The sequence below is a fragment of the Amphiura filiformis genome, chromosome 20, assembly GCF_039555335.1.
Source record: "Amphiura filiformis chromosome 20, Afil_fr2py, whole genome shotgun sequence".
Taxonomy (NCBI): Eukaryota; Metazoa; Echinodermata; class Ophiuroidea; order Amphilepidida; family Amphiuridae; genus Amphiura; species Amphiura filiformis.
In genome coordinates this window covers 30,148,459-30,167,707 of record NC_092647.1, presented here as the reverse complement: position 1 = coordinate 30,167,707, position 19,249 = coordinate 30,148,459, and the positions used below count along the sequence as shown (strand labels likewise).

The 19,249-nt window shown below is 34.8% G+C and overlaps 1 protein-coding gene across 2 annotated transcripts; it reads left to right on the top strand.

The window, feature by feature from the left end:
- The first annotated feature begins 258 nt into the window (after positions 1 to 258).
- LOC140141846 (transient receptor potential cation channel subfamily M member 2-like) lies at positions 259 to 18,074 on the top strand. 2 transcript variants are annotated; one of them, XM_072163714.1, is made up of 10 exons: positions 259 to 410; positions 2,000 to 2,085; positions 3,827 to 3,882; positions 8,474 to 8,531; positions 8,906 to 9,089; positions 10,824 to 10,993; positions 11,990 to 12,191; positions 12,647 to 12,812; positions 13,609 to 13,766; positions 14,526 to 18,074. In XM_072163714.1, exons 2-10 carry the CDS (start codon positions 2,083 to 2,085, stop codon positions 14,534 to 14,536), a joined length of 1,008 nt encoding a protein of 335 aa, XP_072019815.1. In that variant the 5' UTR covers positions 259 to 410; positions 2,000 to 2,082; the 3' UTR covers positions 14,537 to 18,074. The 2 variants fall into 2 exon arrangements, with proteins under 2 accessions (XP_072019815.1, XP_072019816.1); XM_072163715.1 differs by having other exon boundaries at positions 284 to 410; positions 1,950 to 2,085.
- The last annotated feature ends 1,175 nt before the right edge of the window (positions 18,075 to 19,249 follow it).

Genomic DNA, 19,249 nt, shown 5'->3' with positions numbered 1-19,249 from the left:
CTACTACTACTACTACTACTACTACTACTACTACTACTACTACTACTACTACTACTACTACTACTACTACTACTAATAATAATAATAATAATAATATTAATATTAAAATTAATGATAATAATAAGAAGAAGAAAAGAAAACGAAGAACAAGAGTTGTATTATTGCTATGTAAAATGAAAGTAACATTTACACGTTCATTTCCAAGTAGTTTGCAACTCTCTTTAATTTGTAAGCATTCAACTGTTAATTCCGTACCAGCATATGGTACCAACAATTTGCTAAAAATATACTGGCGTCAATTCCTTTCATTTACACATGTACATTAGTTTTCTGCTTCTCATAATGTGCATAGCATGAGTGATCTGGGGTTCGACATCAAGGGTGAACATACAACTACAATACATTGAGAGGTAAGTTAAATATTTATTGGTTTACTAAAACTATACTTTAAGGACATACACTTTAGCACTTTTTAATTATTATTTATCCATGTACCTGGATATAAAGATTTTTATTGTCGAAAACATTGGACATGAATTTTCTCCTATAGTTATAATAGAATCCAACCAGGGTCAATAATATTTATGCTTGTGACGCTCAATAGCGTATGCGGTTAATGTTTTGGTCATGTCTTTACTGATTTTATTCTCTACTATAGTGTACTAGAAATATTCCCTCATACGTATCTCTTCAATTCAAAATTCGCGTTGTAATTGCCTAACAGTAGGCCTATACATCGGACTTTTGGGCTTAAAACTAAATTATAGGCTACATTTTACCCGATTGCCAATTGCCATAAGGCCGTATGCACACTTTTTATTAGACGTATTTAATGTAACATACATGTATCTACGTTATTTAATCTATTGCCATTCTATTTCCAGTATTATTTAAGTTCTAACGAATGTTTAATGAATTAAAATCGATAATATATTTCTACCAGATAGTATACGTAACATTTTATCGATTTTACGTCATCAAACATTCGTTAGAACTTACTGGAAATAGAATGGCAATAGATTAAATAACGTAGATATGTTACATCAAATATTATACGTCTAATACTCAGAGTCTACATAAGGCCTCATATAATTTGCAAATCAGTCTGATGATTACAAAAACGTGGCGTATGACACGTTTAACAATAACTGTCGATAACAAGACCTGTCTGTATTTTTTTCTTTTTAAATTTTGCGTGAATACATTATTATTTATTTTTGAAATTAATGTTTAAACATAAACACATTTTGGTTGTCATTTGGCATTCCCTTTGAAAAGGTAAGGAACTAAAAGACGATTTTCCAAAGGGAAGCAAATAATGTCAGCACAAATGTGTTTTTGTTAATTTAAAATATATGTATTTATGTGTTGTTGACAAGTAGTTAGAATGCTGGTAGTTTGTTTTTTGTGTGACTAAGTTGAGTGGGACATTTTTTTTTCGGTATTTTTTTTCGGTACCACCAAGCACATATTTCACGTTGAAAGCTGAATATACTTTAGAAATGTTTGCTAAATGCCAACAATAGAACCAACAATTTACGACAGTCCAACAGTCTATATTTTGTTGATTTATATAACCTTGCAATTTATACCGTGAACATTTTCGGCGTTCAACGGTGATAAATTCTACTAAGTTTGATGACAATCCGGCAATCTATACTCAGTTGACATCGGATGACCTTCACTTGACCATTTAAATTTCGGCGCTCAATAGTGATCACATACACTAAGTTTCAGGATATTCTGTCATCAATTCTCAGATAATGGGATCACGCACCCCTACACACAAACCAACTTCCTATAGATAACTTTTACCAATATTTAGTTTACAGCTACCGAAGCAAACACGTATAAATGTTCTAAAACACGTGTCCATTCTTTATGTATGTTGATGTTGTTGTTTGCTGTGTTTTTTGTATGCTTTTTGTTTGTTTTGTCTTTTGTTTCAGGTTTGTTGTTATTTTTTAAAATTCCGTTTTACATTTTCGCATTGAAACAGTAAACTGATAGTATAGTGAACTTACCGACTGCCAACTGTACTTTCCAACCACTTCTAGACAAACCATAAAAATAGCAGCAAGCATGGTAAGAATACACGTTTTCCCCACTTTTTCCTGTACTTTTCATTTTCTTGTCTACTCTTCTGTTTGTTTGTTTTTCCCTCGCTGGATATTAGAGCCCAGACCAGCCAACATGTAGTCTATAGGAGCTAGCTAAATCTCACATGGGCCTATTAAGGATTGAGTTCAACACCCATCACTGCAAGGGGGGTAGTGGACTCAAATTGTAGGGTACGTTTTTCGCTAGGTGGTCACGAAAGGTCACGCAGGGGTAAAACATTGAAAATGCTTCGATCTTGTTGAAAGATATATCAAATTACTCTGATGACAATGATTAAAAATATATAGTTTGTGATAGCTACGACCTATCGTTATTGAGTTATCCTACAAAACCCTTAATTTTAGGCAAAATGACATGTTTGTGGTTGCATGTACAGGTCAAAATTTCAACTTACTCCAATTTGGGCAAAAATGGTGGCAAATTGCTCATCTTGATAAAAGAATCAAGAAACGTATAACTTGCCTTCTAAACTGTTTACTTGTTATATGCAATGGAAGTCCGAGATCAACAGTGTCCTATGGCCACTCAATGGTCTTTGATCTTATTTGCACTATATCTCATTGTCATTTAGCCTAAAAATGTGGTTTTAGTAGGATCCCAGCAAACACAAAAACGTTTTAAAAACGTTTTAAATAAGTTATATTTTGGCTTTTGGTTTAGGTAAAAACGTTTTAATAACATTAAAATGTCGGGTTATATAAAGGTCATGATAACGTTTTAAAACGTTTTGTATGAAAACACACTACAACTTTTTTTTAAATGTTTTCAAAAATGTTATTGTATTTATTTTTGCAAACATTTTTGTCAAATATTGTGTCAATACTTAAATAACATTATGTTAACATATTTGAACCCAGGAAACACATAAATATTCTTAAAATGTTTTTTTCAAAACCTTTTAATAACATTTAAATGTCGTGTTATATAAAGGTCATGAAAACGTTTTTAAAACATTATTGAAAATATTTTGGGCAAACCTTTTTCGTAACATATTTGTTCAACCCCAAAATAACATTCTGTTTAGAATGTTTTGTATCAAGTTTTCAAGAATGTTTTTGGAATGTTATTAAAACGTTTTATACCCTTTATATAACCCGACATTTAAACGTTTTCTTTAAAACATTTTTGTTTGCTGAGCAGTAGATTATCAAAAAATGTTTTTTAAGGTTATGAAAACGTTTTATACTCTTAATATACCCTTTACATAACCCGACATTTAAACGTTTTCTGACAACCTTTTATAACCTTTTGCGAATGATGTCGAAAACGTTTTGTGTTTGCTGGGATAACTTTATAGCGATAGGTCTTAGATACATATTTCTTAATCCTTGTCATCAGACGAGTAATTTGATATAAGATCAAAGCATTTTCAGTTTTTTTACCCTGCGTGTCCTTTCGTCCACTACCCTCTAGTGGTGATTTAGTGGGTGTATACTAACACCCCATGGTATCAAAGATTGGTAGACATGCTCGTGAGGGGTGAATGGGATATTCCTTTTAAAATCCATACACCATCTATAGAACTATATAGCCTTAATCTCCTACACATGCGGTTGTTAGATTTCAAATGGAGTCAGCCATTCATGTAACCCCATTTGAAATTCACACTCACTGTGTAGAAGATTAAGGTTATGTCTTGTAAATTTTCCCGCTAGCCGGCTCCAAAAATAACACTCTATTACCATTCTTTTTATTCCATTTTCAGAGCCGTGGGACTAAAGCAAACATATATGACTTTATCGACGAGAAGAATGAGAAAAAGTAAGTGCTTTGTTATATTACATGTTCAACCATTTCAAGCATTTTCAATTTTTACCCCTGTGTGACCTTTCGTGACCTCCTAGCGAAAAACGTACCCTACGACTTGAGTCTACTACCCACTTGCAGTGATCCAGAGGGTCTATCTCAACACCTATTGGTATCAAATATTGAATAGACACGAGTGTTGAACTCAATCCTTAATTATTGCCCGTATGAGATTTACATTTATTTATATCTACCAAAACACGTTTCAAAACGTAAAAAGCGGCCAAAGTTTAAAAAATCTTTCCTGTGTGGCTTTTCACCCTTTTATAAACTTGGTCCCATTTAGTAAAGTAGTAATAACATGAAGAATGAGTCCTAATTTTTACATGCAACAATACAACATGCAACAACCTATACCGTATGTATTATCAAAAACATTTCAAGGTTTATGTTTTATTATATTGCGTGATCATAAAGAGTAGTAGAGTATTATTATATATATACTTAGCAAATTGACTGTGTGTCAACCTGCTACATATAGGCCCTACATCTGTACATAAGGCGCAGAATCGCACATGACGATGAAGAATTTAACAAAGTGAGTATTTGCTACAAAATATATTATAACGTCTATACGGAAAAAACTTCAATTACGCACGAACATTAATTCATTTGCTCTACAAAATAAACACTGACAACTAAGAAAACAAACAAGTAGCCTATAGATGACTTCGTATGGGTCTTTAGAAACTTTCATAAATGGGACCAAGTTTTAAAAAAGGTGAAAAGCCACACAGGAAAGATTTGTTAAACTTTGGCCGCTTTTTACGTTTTGAAACGTGTTTTGGTAGATATTAATTCTTTTTTTGAGGTAAAAAATTGCGCGCTAAGTGGTTCTTTGTAACCATGCGAGGTGAACTAGTTGGATATCCATATTTCGCGGTTAATGGTGCTTTGTAGCCCTGCGGGGCAAACTAGTTGGATATCCATATTTCGGTGTGAGTGGTTTTGATGCGGGGCAAACTAGTTGGATATCCATATTTCGCGGTTAGCGGTTCTTTGTAGCCCTGCGGGGCAAACTAGTTGGATATCCATATTTCGCGGTTAGTGGTTTTAACGACCCGTAACCACCCCAATCAGCTGCATACCGCATCCAGCTATTTTAATTATCAAAATACTAGTTTTTTAATGCTATGGGGTAACAGAATTATTAAAAAATTAATAGCTGATCCCAATAGTTCAGCCAAGGACTTGAAACGACATATTGATGACTTTCTATAGAGTATATTCAATAAACCCAAGGCGGAACGAGAGTTGCTAAGTAACCGCTATCCGAACCATAAACACACATGCATGATCAGACAACGAGTATTCAATTTCCTCATAGCATCCTACGTTGTTCACACGTCAGTCGAATTTGGCGGTGTTGGTTTGTTAGCCCTCCAAGTTATAACATCGTTCACTTTGTGTTGAACATTGTATGTGAGCCTCGCTGTAATAGCATAAAGATCAGTCTGATCAGTGTGATATCAGGGGGATGACACTATTATTCACATTTTCATTTTACAACGCAAACCTATATCGAATCCCGGTGGTTTGCGAATAATGAAATGTCCGCATCCCAGATCAATTAAACCCTGGTATGAATTATTTATTAGCTTTCGCCACGATCCGTTTATCCGTTTTGCAATAACATAAAAGCACTTCAAATAACAGCCCGTTGAGTTCAATGAACTACGCCCTGAAACCGATAGTGCCCCGTAAAAAAGCTCTAGCTCCCATTGACCTATATACAGGTCAGTGAGCTCTCCATACACAAATGAACAAGTACAATAGAAAAAGGCCAGCACCTATGACCTGCTTAGTGACATGTTATTTTGAAGTCTTCTAAAGCTTAATATCTTGAAGATTAGTATTCGTTTGTACATATGGACTGCGCATTTATGATGCAAAATATTATTTCTTATATAAAATTACAAAATATTGGTATTATGACACACGGTATAGGTCATATAAAACGACTAATAAAATCATGTCATCATGGCGTCATGTCAAAGGTTCATTATATCCCGTATGTTTGTCTAAATTAATTAATATTTTCAGAACAATTTCTACACCCATTTAATATGTACTCAGCTGGAACCCGACTTTTTTTAATTTTTATTTCTTTTTATGTAACAAATTCAGGTTTTTCCATTGCGCGCTGCCAGGCAATACAAATTTAATGCTAACATTGAATAAACGCGGAATTAAGAATATGCGTTTCTAGTATATACAGCGTCTGACTCTACCTGAGGACCTAGCCTTGAGTCCCATGGGCTCCAGAATGACTCTCCATATTTGATCATTTGTGTATGAACAAATACAATGTCATTGTATTCTCCATTCATGTGTGTAAATACAATGGAGAGTCACTCTACAGCCCATGGGACTTAGGCTAGGTCCTCAGGTAGAGTCAGACGCTGTATGTACTAGAAACGCCCATTCTTGATTCTGCGTTCATTCAATGTTAGCATTAAATTTGTATTGCCCGGCGGCCCCGCGTAATGGAAAAACCTGAATTTGTTACATAAAAAGAAATGAAAATTAAAAAAAAAGCAAGGTTCCACCTGAGTACATATTAAATGGGTGTAAAAATTGTTTTCAAATATATATATGAATTTAGACAAACATACGGGATATAATGAACCTTTGACATGACGCCATGATGACATGATTTTATTAGTCGTTTTATATATCACCTATACCGTGTATCATAATACCAGTATTTGTCATTTTATATTATATAGAACTAATATTTTGCATCATAAATGCGCAGTTCATATGCACAGACGATTACTAATCTTCACGACTTCAAAATAACATGTTACTAAGCAGGTAATAGGTGCTGGCCTTGTCCTATTGTACTTGTTCATTTGTGTATGGAGAGCTCAGGCTGACCTGTTAATAGAGGTCAATGGGATAGCTTCTTTATGGGGCACCTCTCCATCGGTTTCAGGGCGCAGTTCATTGAACTCAGCGGGATTCTATTGCAAGTGCTTTTATATTATTACAAAACGGATCGTGGTTATTGCCTTGACAAACCTAATACATAATTCATACCAGGGATTAATAAATCAAGGGGTGCGGACATTTCATTGGTCGCAAACCACCGGGATTCGATACAAGTTTGCGTTGTAAATGAATGCGTGAATAAGAGTGTCATCCCCTTGGCGCGATATTTGATTTCTGAATATACTCAAGTTGCCGTTGAAAATGCCTAAAAATCATCAAGATATTGCAATCCTGTCTAAAGTGATGTAAAATTGTGGCAAATTTGTATGATTTATCGCACATAATTTATGCGTAGCGTGGAGAATCATTTACATAGGATTTTGGAGAAAAAATGTGATAATTTTAGGGAAATATAGAATGGCGGAAGAAACAAATAAAACATTTTCCTGGAATGTGTAGACCATACTCTTTCTGTTCCTATTGATTTCTATACTGAAATAATTCTTAAAATGAAGTTGTTGGATGATTTTAGTTGGCATTTCTAGAACGTAAACATGTAGGCAGATAGTAGAGAGGGCACTCTATTCACGAGATTTCTTTTCCAACGCCAAAATAGCACGAATTTTGGTGGTTTGCGAGTGAAGAGTGTCCGCACTATCGATGGACTACGTAACTGTTCAATAGGTTTTTGTAAATGAGCTAGTGTTAGTGGGTAAGCTGTACGTCTCTTAAGACAACCACGCTAGGTTTTTCGATCAACGTACTATGCGTGTTTGGTCAAGCGAGGATAATTTGTAAAGCAGCAAGTAATGGTGAGGTGAGGATGTTGCCCTTTTTAACGACTTCTGACTTTTGATTTAGCCCAAAATGAATCAATAAAATCGTGTATAAGATATTTGTGGGGATATTTGGGCGCTATTACAACAATTTAAATAAATGGGCACTTCTGGGTTCGATATTATAGATTCTATAGAATTTAAGTATGATATATTTTCGATGGTAAATATATTTTCACTTTCAAAGTTTGTAGTTTTCATAATTGCAATTTCTTAATATTATATAAAAAGCACATATAAATATATAATTGTAAGAGTATGGGATAATTTTGAAAATTAATAATTGCGAAACGAGTTCAGCAATAAATGTGTATTTCAGGAATTGCCGCGATTCCTGCAGTAGTTTTTATGAATAGAATACGATAGCGGATACAATAGCGAATTCAATAGAACTCTATTACGGGTAAATAAACCTCGTCGCGCTGCTAAATTTCACTTCTTATTTTTTCATTAACTAACCGTTATTTCATCAAGTAACCGTTATTTTTAAACTTTGGAAAACCTCGACCGAGGTTTTTAATTTCTTGTCTTCAGAATAAATCATTTTGCGATCATGCATTTTGGTTCACCCTGTTGGTAAATACTGCTTTGTCACTGAACCCATTCCCACCCTGTGAATCCCTTCTTTGCATGTTTGTGGCTTAATTAATTAACTGTAAAAGTTTTTCATGAGAACGTTATTTATATCTCTTGTCTTCAGAATACACCTGTTATAAATAATAGCTTTGTTCTATTCTTCTCAATATGTAATTAATGAAACCACTTCTTTATTACAGCTCCAAATACACTAGAGCTGTTGGCAAAATTAATTTCACCAACGGGACTTCTAGCGAGGTGTGTGCGATATAGATAAATAAATAATGGATGATTAAATAATTAATTAAATAAATAAGTAAATAAATATATAAATAAATAAATATATAAACAAATAAATGAATGAATATTATAGTAAGCTTGACAGTCGCCTGCTGGGTGAAGCTTATTAATAATAATTTTCGGCTTTCATGCAGAAGTAACGGAAATGGATCATGGTTTTAATGCAAAAGAAAATAATTATATTCATGGCCGTGTATTATTGTTCATCCAAACTGCTCAGTTTCAGTTATGCATTGAGGGGGTGTGGCATTTTAGGTTCTTGGACGAGAAGGAATAACAAAAATTCCGTATCTGATAGACTTTCGCAATAATGTATTGTTCACCTTTCACAGTATGTTCGACTTGATCACAAATCTAAATCGGGCGACATTTTGCAACTGCTGAAGGAAGACTGGACGCTTTCTACACCAGGCGTCGTGATATCTGTAACGGGAGCTGCTGGAGAAATCAAAGAACTCACTGACAAAGATCGTGCAAGTTACTTTAGTGCTATTGTGGATGCAGCAGTTAGCACAAGTAAGAGCTAAACGGTTAGATAATTTAGGCATATCATCTATCAATGCTGATGCTAAAATCTGATTTTGGATGATTTGTGTAGATTTTCTCTGCTGATAGTGCCTTAAAGGAGTATTTCGTGATCCTAGCATCCTCTTTTTATGACATTTTTCAGTACATATCCACGAAAAAAGCATATTCCCAAAATTTCAGTTGATTCCGATATTGCGTTTGCGAGTTGCATGATTATGTGTATTACACTGCTCCATAGACAATACGTTGTAATTTCGTTCTGGTGCACCAGAACGAAATTCAAATTTCACGATATCTTTGCTAAACGAATTAATCTGCAAGAAATATTTTGTACATAAACATTATGTAGCCAGAGGTTTTCAGTGATATAAAAATCTCAACTTTTTTTGAGAAAAGTGGGGGGATGAGGCTGTGGATCACGAAATGCGCCTTTAACTTATAATATAAAATATAATATATAAGTTAGAAAGAACCAGTCATAAGAATAGAGTCGGAAATCTGAAGTTGCTTTTCATGATGTTGGCTGAAGAGAAGTGGTAGTTGGAAGAAAGCTCAGTTTTTCCAATAATAACACCAGGCTGCTCAGCCTTAATGCAAACTGCTAGTTTTATTCTTTATACTTTAAAGTTCACGACTAGGACTATGTATCGGGTGGTTTACCATTGCCTTTATTCTTTTCACCCTACTGGGTTTTTAAGGTGAGAAAGAAGCAGGTGGACATTCGAAAGAATCTTTCGGGTCCACAGGGCCAATTCTGAAGGTGTTCGAGCGCTATGTATCGACAGTTGCTTAGATACAGATCTCACTCCCTTGTGGAGTCGCAGTAATTACTACAAGTTGACAGAACAATGAGTTAAAGCCATATTATAACATTTCTGTAAAAATAGAGTGGTATTATTTTCCATAAAATGTTAGCTTTTACTGTCATATATGTCCCCTTTTAATTTTGAGCCGAACAAGTGAGGTAAAGCATAGAAAATTGGAATTTACTTCTAGTGCCCATGCATGTTACTCCCGCGGTTGTAATACGTACGATACGATCCTCTGGGTGTGTGGGTGTGTATCCCGCACGCCGTGTACGTACTGTGCATACGTGTTCGACTAATATTTCCATCGTAATAATAAAACGCCGGTACTCTTCCAGTGTTTTATTCAAAATCTCGGATTTTGACAAAACTACACCACCTAAAGTGCTGTTGCAGAGTATCTTTATTGACTAAAGTACATTACAATCGTGTAAAACATAATTTAGAACATTTCTGAGGGCGTTCTCCTCGGCAAACGTTATACTATGGCTTTAAGACAAATTCCACTAAATACTGTGTAATACTTCGTAAATTTAAATCACCAGTTCCTGATTTATTACCAACCATTTTGTAATGTTTCGAGACGAAAGCAAACATTAAAACAATATAAAAATAAATACATAATTGCAATACCATATGGTTATATGATATGTCTTGGGCCACAGTGGTCAGTGAATTCCTGTAAAGTGTGCGGAGGCTTGTGGGTTCATGCCTGTTCGTAGCCTGTCCATCATTTTTAATTGACCTTAAACATGTTAAAGCCTTTTTCAGAGATTAGTTGTTATCATAAAATCTTCTTTTGTGAAACATAAAAACGCAGTTTAAAGCCTCTTTATTAGACTACTGGGGCAAGTTACTATAACTTCAAAATTGACCGATCTCTGCATATATCCCTTTTATGTTCTTGTAATTAAAGAAGCCTGGATCATCACCGGTGGTACCGATGCAGGGGTGATGAAATATACAGGAGATGCTGTCAAGAAAAGGCGTGATACAACCAAAGATGATGTTACAACAATAGGCATAGCAACGTGGGGAGTTATCAAAGAAAGCTATCAAACCGTGCTGACACTCAAAGATGACGAGGTAAACTCTTTAAAGGAAATGTACGATTTCTGACAATTGTTTTCCACAAAGTGGTATTAATTAGTTTTCACTCTCAGATTATGTTTCGTTTTCATGTTGAACAGAACGAATATGCATGGGCTTATTATGTTGAAATACACTAATAGTGAAGTAAAAATGAGAAGACATTTATTCACCTCTATAAAAACCATAAACCTTTGCGGGTAGACCTCTGATGCCGTCTGCATCAGTCTTGTAAGGTCCGCCGATATAAGAGATGTCGGCATTTGTCGTCACGCCGATGCGCACATCGTTACCGCGTACTTCATGGCTTTCAATTGCGCCGTAATGATGTCCGCTAAACGATGCTGCACATCGGCGTGACGTCAAATGACGACATTATTTTGAGGCCTACCCCAAAAAAATCAAATCATCTTATAGTTTAAGCAGACCAACCAGTTACCATAATAAAAGGTACTAAATTTAATGCCCACGTGACCCATGGGCGTCGCCATACCAAGACCACCAAGTGATCAGTAGATGTGCTACAATGCTAAGAGATAGGAATTTTTCAGACAAATATCATCAAAATTGCTGAAAATTTAATAGGCAAATTAATTATACATTGGGGGATTCTGTTTTTAGTATGTTTTCAAGAACTAAATTCTTAAAGTTTTGATCGCCGGAAAAAAAAAGTTTTCGACGGAAACTCTTACAAAAATACTACAAAGTTGTAAAAAATGACAAATTTGCTAGAAAATTTGGACATGCATCTCGCGTTTCCACTTGAAATACACAGGAAGACCACCTGCTGTGCCAAAGATCACTTTTCCAGAAATCCTGTCTAGACGCTGTAATGTTAGCGCCCATCTGGTCACGTGGGCATTAAATTAAGTGCCTTTATTTAAAAACTCTAAGACTACGTCTTTTAACGTAGTTGGCATCGTACAAAATAATAGGGGTTTAGCATATAGGTTATAATTAACGATCCATTGTCTCTAATGGTTGCCTATTTAGGTTAAGAATGCCAAGCAGCTGCCACCAAAAGAACTACCCCCTAAGCAACGACCAGAAGGCGAAAAGGGTATTGAGCTTAATCCTGACCACACACACTTTATTCTAGTAGATGCACACCAGGGGATGAAGTTCGGTGGTGAAATAGCTTTACGTGCGAACCTGGAAGGCGCCATATCCAATGAATGGAAGGAAGTCTGTACAGGTTGGTACAACTTTATTAAGTTGATTTTTTTCACATAAAAGTATGCGAATTTCTGCAGGTCGAGACATTGCGAAAAGCCATTCCCGACTACAATAACATCACTTTTTTTAGACCTATCTGTTATTGGTTTTCAACTATTACTCATCAAATTGATACTATACGTGTATATAAAACAGCCCTCTAAGATATAATAGGAACATGCAAAATCAAAGCATACAAATTATAACCAAATAAAGTAAAAAATACACTACAACTCAAAATACTTAAACACTCTGTGTAAACACGAAGCTTTCCAAGCATTTGCTCACTAAGATACTAATTTACTGTGCAATTTTGTTTTTAGACGACAAGTGTATACGTCTTTTATACGTTTTTATAAGTTTTCTGATGTATACCTATAATATCAGATTATAAAGTTGGCTTCATTTGCATACCTTTCTCTCATACATATAAAGCTGCTGCAAAAAAAGAAGGTTGTCGAATACCGGTTGTGTGTATAGTCCTGAATGGCGGTCCAGGAACAATCAACACTGTTTACGAGGCAGTTAAACATAACACTCCGGTTATTATAGTAAATAAGACCGGGCGAGCGGCTGATATGATGGCTAAAGTCTTCCAAGAGTAAGTAATTAGGTCCATTTAGCTTCTTTGTACTTTTAGTTCTTGGTTTTGATGAAGTTGTTAAAATCGTTTGGGAAGTAAAGTATATCCCATGTCCCAAGGGATCAACAGGGGTCAAATTTCATACTACAGGGTTCACATTTCAAAATTGCTCAGATTTTGTCAAAAAACACACCAAGGTATCCATCTGGTCATAACGATTCATTTGATCTATTCGCGTTCTTGAGATATTAAGCAAGAAGGTCAAAGTCGGCGTAGTCAGTTTGTTGACCACACAGGGGTCAGAAACTAGAAATGCTTCGATTTCAATGAAAATGGTCTCAAATTGTTTGTCATGTAAAATAAAGTCAAATAAGGAATAGTTTGCACTGTCTAGAATGTTTCGTTATTGCCAAAATCAGACAATAACAGTCAACCCCCATTGTAGCCTATAAGGCATATTGAGCCATGTATAATAATATTTGACACCTGTTGACCCCCTTGGATATTTCTTGAATTTTTTAACTTAACGTTTTCTATGTAATTTTATGATCTAGATACATCGATTTATAAAAAATAATTGTCACCAATCGTCTTATTTTCATCGCATTGTTCCCATTTGGAATCAACTTCGACAAGTCCATGTTTACTCCCAAGTGTGACCGTACTAACATCACGTTTGTGGGTCTGTAGTCCTTTATTGCGTTGCATATCCCTTCCTTTTTCCACCTGCACATTTTTTGCTCCCCTCCCACCCGTTTTGGTTTTCCAAAATACAGCCGGTAGTATAATTATTATCATCTTTTTTTATATATAGAAAGAGCGTAGCAAGCGCAAAAGATCTAAAGAAGGAGCACGCCGACAAACTAACGGAGTGTTTGGAAAAAGATCACTTGATATCTGTGTTTAACAGCAGTTCCGAAAAGGAGATGGGGAAAGAGATGAAAGGAGCAATTCTCAAAGCTGTAAAGAAAGGTGAAGCAATTGTTTTATCGTCCCTTATTATTATGTTTACAATATTGAAGTTAAAACGTAAATAATCTAAATGTAACATCAAAATATCCTATAAAAATGACAATACACGTTAGAGGTTAATTTAAAATAAGCCAAACCGCCAATATGACGCCTTAACATTATTATTTTATTTCATTTTTCCAAGCTAGTATTCACTTGGACTACTTCACAACATGATGACTTTCCAAGCTTGGCTAGCAAACTTTATTCATATAACCACCCCACCACCGAACCCTTTGCAAACGGAAAGAAAGCAGCAAGTTTTGGTCCCATTTTGATTCAACAGCAACTAAGTTTTTGTTTAGTTTCAAAATTTTGGATGTGTTGAATTAACAAGAAAAAACAACTTTTTACCAATCACATTACTGCCATTATTAAAGCCCTCCTTGGTATTCGATTTCGATCATAAATCATCAAATTAATATTGTAAAACATGTAGGCTAGAACAGGCAAATAATAATTCTGGCGGTTCTAAAGTATAAACATTATTCATTATGGTCAAATATCGTCAGACAGGACATCACAATTAACTTTGTCAAATATCTCATGCACAGAGGCCAAATTTTCAAAATGCACTGTTTCAATCGCAGCTTACTCCTAACAGCTAACGAAATAGAAAAATAACGGATGAAATCATGGGTCAAAGGTTATGCATGTATATTTATTTAAGAACAATTTATTACTAATGTAATGTATTGTTTCTTTCTTTCTTTCTTTCAGATGGACACTGATGAGCTATATCAATCTGCCCACATCTATACGTTTACCTTCTCGACATCGCAAAATTGCTCTTTCATAATTATGTGTTTCATACAAAGTATGCATTCTCTCATTCGCAAGATTAAAAGTATCATAAAACAGTGTACTTCGGTTATATTCATAAATGCGCTTTTATAAATACACACGTAGCCACCTCCGCGCTGCCATAACAGCTTGTATACAGTAAGTCTCAAAGTGACCTTCTACATAGCGGGTGGACTTCCTATACATTTGAGTGCAAAGGCGGAACAACATGAGACTACTGTGCAGCAAAAATGTCTATTTTGTTCAACTTTGTGATTATATTGTAAACGTTTCTGTCGTTGAATATTTTTTTCCGTCGCCAAATACTTTCAAAAATATGTTTTTTATAACATATTACAAATTCGGAATCCCCCATGTGTAATAATTTTGCTATTCAATTAATACTTAAATTTGATGATATTTATCTACAGTTCCTATTCTTTTCTGTGTAGTGGTCAATGCATGAGGATTTGGTCAGGCTTGCTGGTCTTGGTATATCGTGCCCATGAGTGACGTGCGCATAAATATAACCGAAGTACACTGTAAAAGGAGTAAAATATTCCATTAGCTATTCTGCAACACGTAGAAGAAAATTTTCTTTTATCTGTACACACGGAGAAAAGATACGCACATTAAGTAAAACACATCATGTAAAATAAAATATTGTAAATGTTCCCAAATGATTTTGTAAAATTTGAAAATACATTTTGAAATGTAACCAGAATAGTTTACAACACATGTGGAATTGTTACCTAGCTTGTAGTAAAATGAAGCTTTGGTAAACAGGTTTTTTATTAAACTGAAAGTGCATGTACATATCAGATGTGTATTATGTAAAACATCCAAAAATAAAAGTTTTGTAAAGCATGCTGTTACTGCTCCGATAATGCATGGCGATATAGGGTGATTTTTTAGCTAGCATCTGGCTTTCCTACATTAGTGGAACCAATGTGTTTTGGCATCCTTACAAAGGATTAAACTAGAACTGTTTCCATTTTTTTTCTATGCCCCCCTATGCTTCCCACGAGGGGTCGAAGGTCATAATAGGCCCAAATTTTAATATTTGTTCTGTCATATGCCTGAAATTGTTCCTCTCATTGCTAGGAATAAAAAAAAGTAAATTGTCATATTGCACCAGGGTGCTTAGTTCAGCACTAGGGTGCTTAAATAAAGAGTAAATTTATAGAGTAAAGGTCAAATATAACTCTAAGCACCGTAGAAAAAATATGACAATTGACTTTTTTAATTCCCAGTGGGTGATGAGAGAAACAATATGAGAAACATTACAACATTATGGGACTATTTGTAAGTTTTGGCCACTGACACTGTGACCTTCGACCCCTCGTGGGAACCACAGGGGGCATAGAATCAAATTTTTATCATTTCAGGTTTAAGGATGCCAAAACATGGGTTCCTCTAATGTAGGAAAATAAAATCCCAAACCCATAGCGCCCTGTACTGTATCTAACAAGTCGGTACCTAGCAATTGTTTATTACATTTACCAAGTAGCAGAGTTATGTTTTACCAAATAGCTAGATATTTTTACAAAACACAGGTTAGGTAAAATTTTACACAATTCTTACCGTACTACTCCTATGCATACATCTAAAATATGTCAAATTTTACACAACTTGTGTAAACTTTTCTCCATGTGTTGTGAAAAGTTAATAGTGACAAAGACAGAATAATATAAACATACTATTTTCCCGCATAATACGTATTCATTACAATAATAATAAGGTTAGATTTGATGATATCTTTGTACAGTTAGTTTTATATTATGATTTTTATATAGGCTTAAGCAGAGTTTAAATGTGTGCCTTTTATAATTGCTCACTGGCCTTTTCAAAGTTTGTAACGTGACGGGCTGCCAATATACAGTGAGAAGTTATTGCGTGCGTATGCGTTTTCGTTGCGATAAACACTACCCTTTGCGTTCATCACTGCAATGATGGTTTTTCGCTGCGATTTTTCTTTTCAAGTGATCAACATTGTTAGGGACAATTAATGCTAGATAAACGCTACAGCAAAATAGCAAGTGCGTTTATTTTAAAACGTCGAAATTTATAGACTTACTAGTTCTGAGCGTATGGTTTTGTATGTATGCGTATCAATGGGGGTGTAGTGGAAGGGTTAATGTTGAGGGAGTGGGGTGTACGTATTAAACATTATATTACATGGAAAAGCAATATACATTTTAGTCTTACCTGTTTAAGCAATAGTTCCTTTAATTAAGATAATGATCATCTATGTGTGTCACAATCTAACTTAATTCCAGTTGTAGATTTAGCTTGTGTGTTGGTGTTGGTGGTGGTGTGTGTGTGTGGGGGGGGTGGTTGTTGTGGGTGTGTATAAGAATGTAATATTGCAATGTTTTTGCGTACCAATTTTACAAGGATTATAATAAGGAAATAAGAAAATCGACAGAACAGAAACTGTAGATTAACCAGACAGGAATAAACATCGTCACATATTAAATGTGTGATTTTTCCTCGAAACATTTTTTGAACTAAATTTTCCATTTTATATCTACTGCAATCGACTCGCATCATTAAGATGTTCCACCAGCCTTAAAGTATCACTTGTGCATAACATTGATTGGGTACAAGGAGAAGGGGGAGGGGGTTACAATATTATTTCTGCGGGATGAAATTTAATTTGGAATCACTTGGGAATGAGGGTGTGCTGGGAGTCATTACCCGAAAGTTTGACCCCGCTGAAATAAGAGTGTAGGCTGGTATCAATGTTTTGCACATAATTTAAATAACTTTTATTGTTAATGTTTGTCCATCTTCTTCTGTATCTATAGTTGAGTTGCAACTCTTCTTTATAATTTAAATTCTTGGTCAGAACATTGCATGGTTAAAGCAATAATGTGTGATTTGTATAAAGAATAGATTCTTATTTAAATGCTTGTTTTCACTGATCACATTATCCCCTTTTAATTTCGAGCCAAACAAATGAGGTATAACGAAGAAAATTGCGATTCATTCCAACGCCTACAATGCGTGTACTACGCTCGCCGATCGTATTACATGTAACTGCACGGAGCATCGCGCTCGACAAGCTGACATCCACGGTACGTGGTAGCAAGTACTCGATCGTTGAACGCTGAATAAAACCGGGTCGACCCGGTTTTAATACAAAAAGTTAAATTTTACTGTTATTAAAGCACTTCAGGCTTAGTCTTTTACGTGGTATTTTAGTATACTACTAGGCATTATAATTATGCAAAAAGTAGAAATTCGAGTAAAATTGAGGGCGTCGCTGTGAAGCAAATCACACATTATGGCTTTAAGGAATTGTATGATATTTTAGACACTGGCAATCAAATCACACATTATGGCTTTAAGGAATTGTATGATATTTTAGACACTGGCAATAATATCGATATGCAAATTAGTATTGACACAATTATGTGCATCTTCTTGTACTAGTTGGGTGGGGTGATACAATAAACCTGTGGTTGATGGTATATAAAATAAGTATTGGCATTGTTCCTTTATATTAATAATAATTTTTATTACATCACGTGTAATATATAGCAGATTGCACTACATTCACATCAAACAGAATAAAATAAACAAAAGTCGCCCCCAAAATGAAAGCAAAAACACTTCCAAATTTGGTGGAAAATAACATCCTTTCCAAGTCCGTACCGGGGGTTATGAATCGTCCCACTGAATCCCTACTAACATGACTTTACCGGGACAGATAAGCGTGAGACGCGCGAAAATGTGTTATCCTGAAGTACTTCAGCGATAAATGTTAAATTTCTTATTAATTTCAGGTCAAATCAAACAGTATACTCCTTCTCATCTTCCTTCCATTTGGCGCTAATAGTCGTCCTACTGTCCTCTATTTGTCTATAGGCCCTATATAATAAATGTCATATAGGCATACTGTTTATTTGGTACCATAGTATTATATAGCTATAGGTCACCATGACCTATTTTCACTATGATTATTTCACAAGAACTATATACCAAGTTTTTAAGTCCATATCCCTTACTACAAGTCCCTCCATACATTACCGTGTGTATGGAAATTGCATTTTGAGATTGTAGTTCACTTCAGACCGATAATGAAAAAAAAACCCTTTAAATCAACAAAATAAAATCTTTGCCCTCTTCAAAACTTTATTTGCTAAATTATGAACATTGACTTATGACAACAAGATATGAAAGCACACAATAAACATTAATTGATGAGATAGGCTGATTATGAAATATTATGGGATATTCTTTAAAAATAATATTTTCTGTTACATTCGAAGGTTATATCAAGAAAAAGCAAAGCAACAATTTTTTTTATCTTATAGTAATAACTTCTTTATTAGATGTAAAATGTCAATTTCTGGAAAGCTGGACTGAACAAAGTAACCCCTCCTGATTCCCCCATCTAGGTCACTATACTTGCCCTTGTATTGGTTGGGGTGACAATTGGTAAACTGCTAATTAAAGCTATCGAAAAGACTTAGAAGAGGGACCTGTAGCCTGATGATTATATACTATACTGCGCCAAGAAAGTATCCTTACACTTGGAAAAATAATCACAATTTCAAAATTTTCAATTTATTTTTTTGAAATTCGCGATATAATATACATTTTATGGCAAATGATTAAAAGTTGTCCAATAAAATTAATGACAATCACCATAA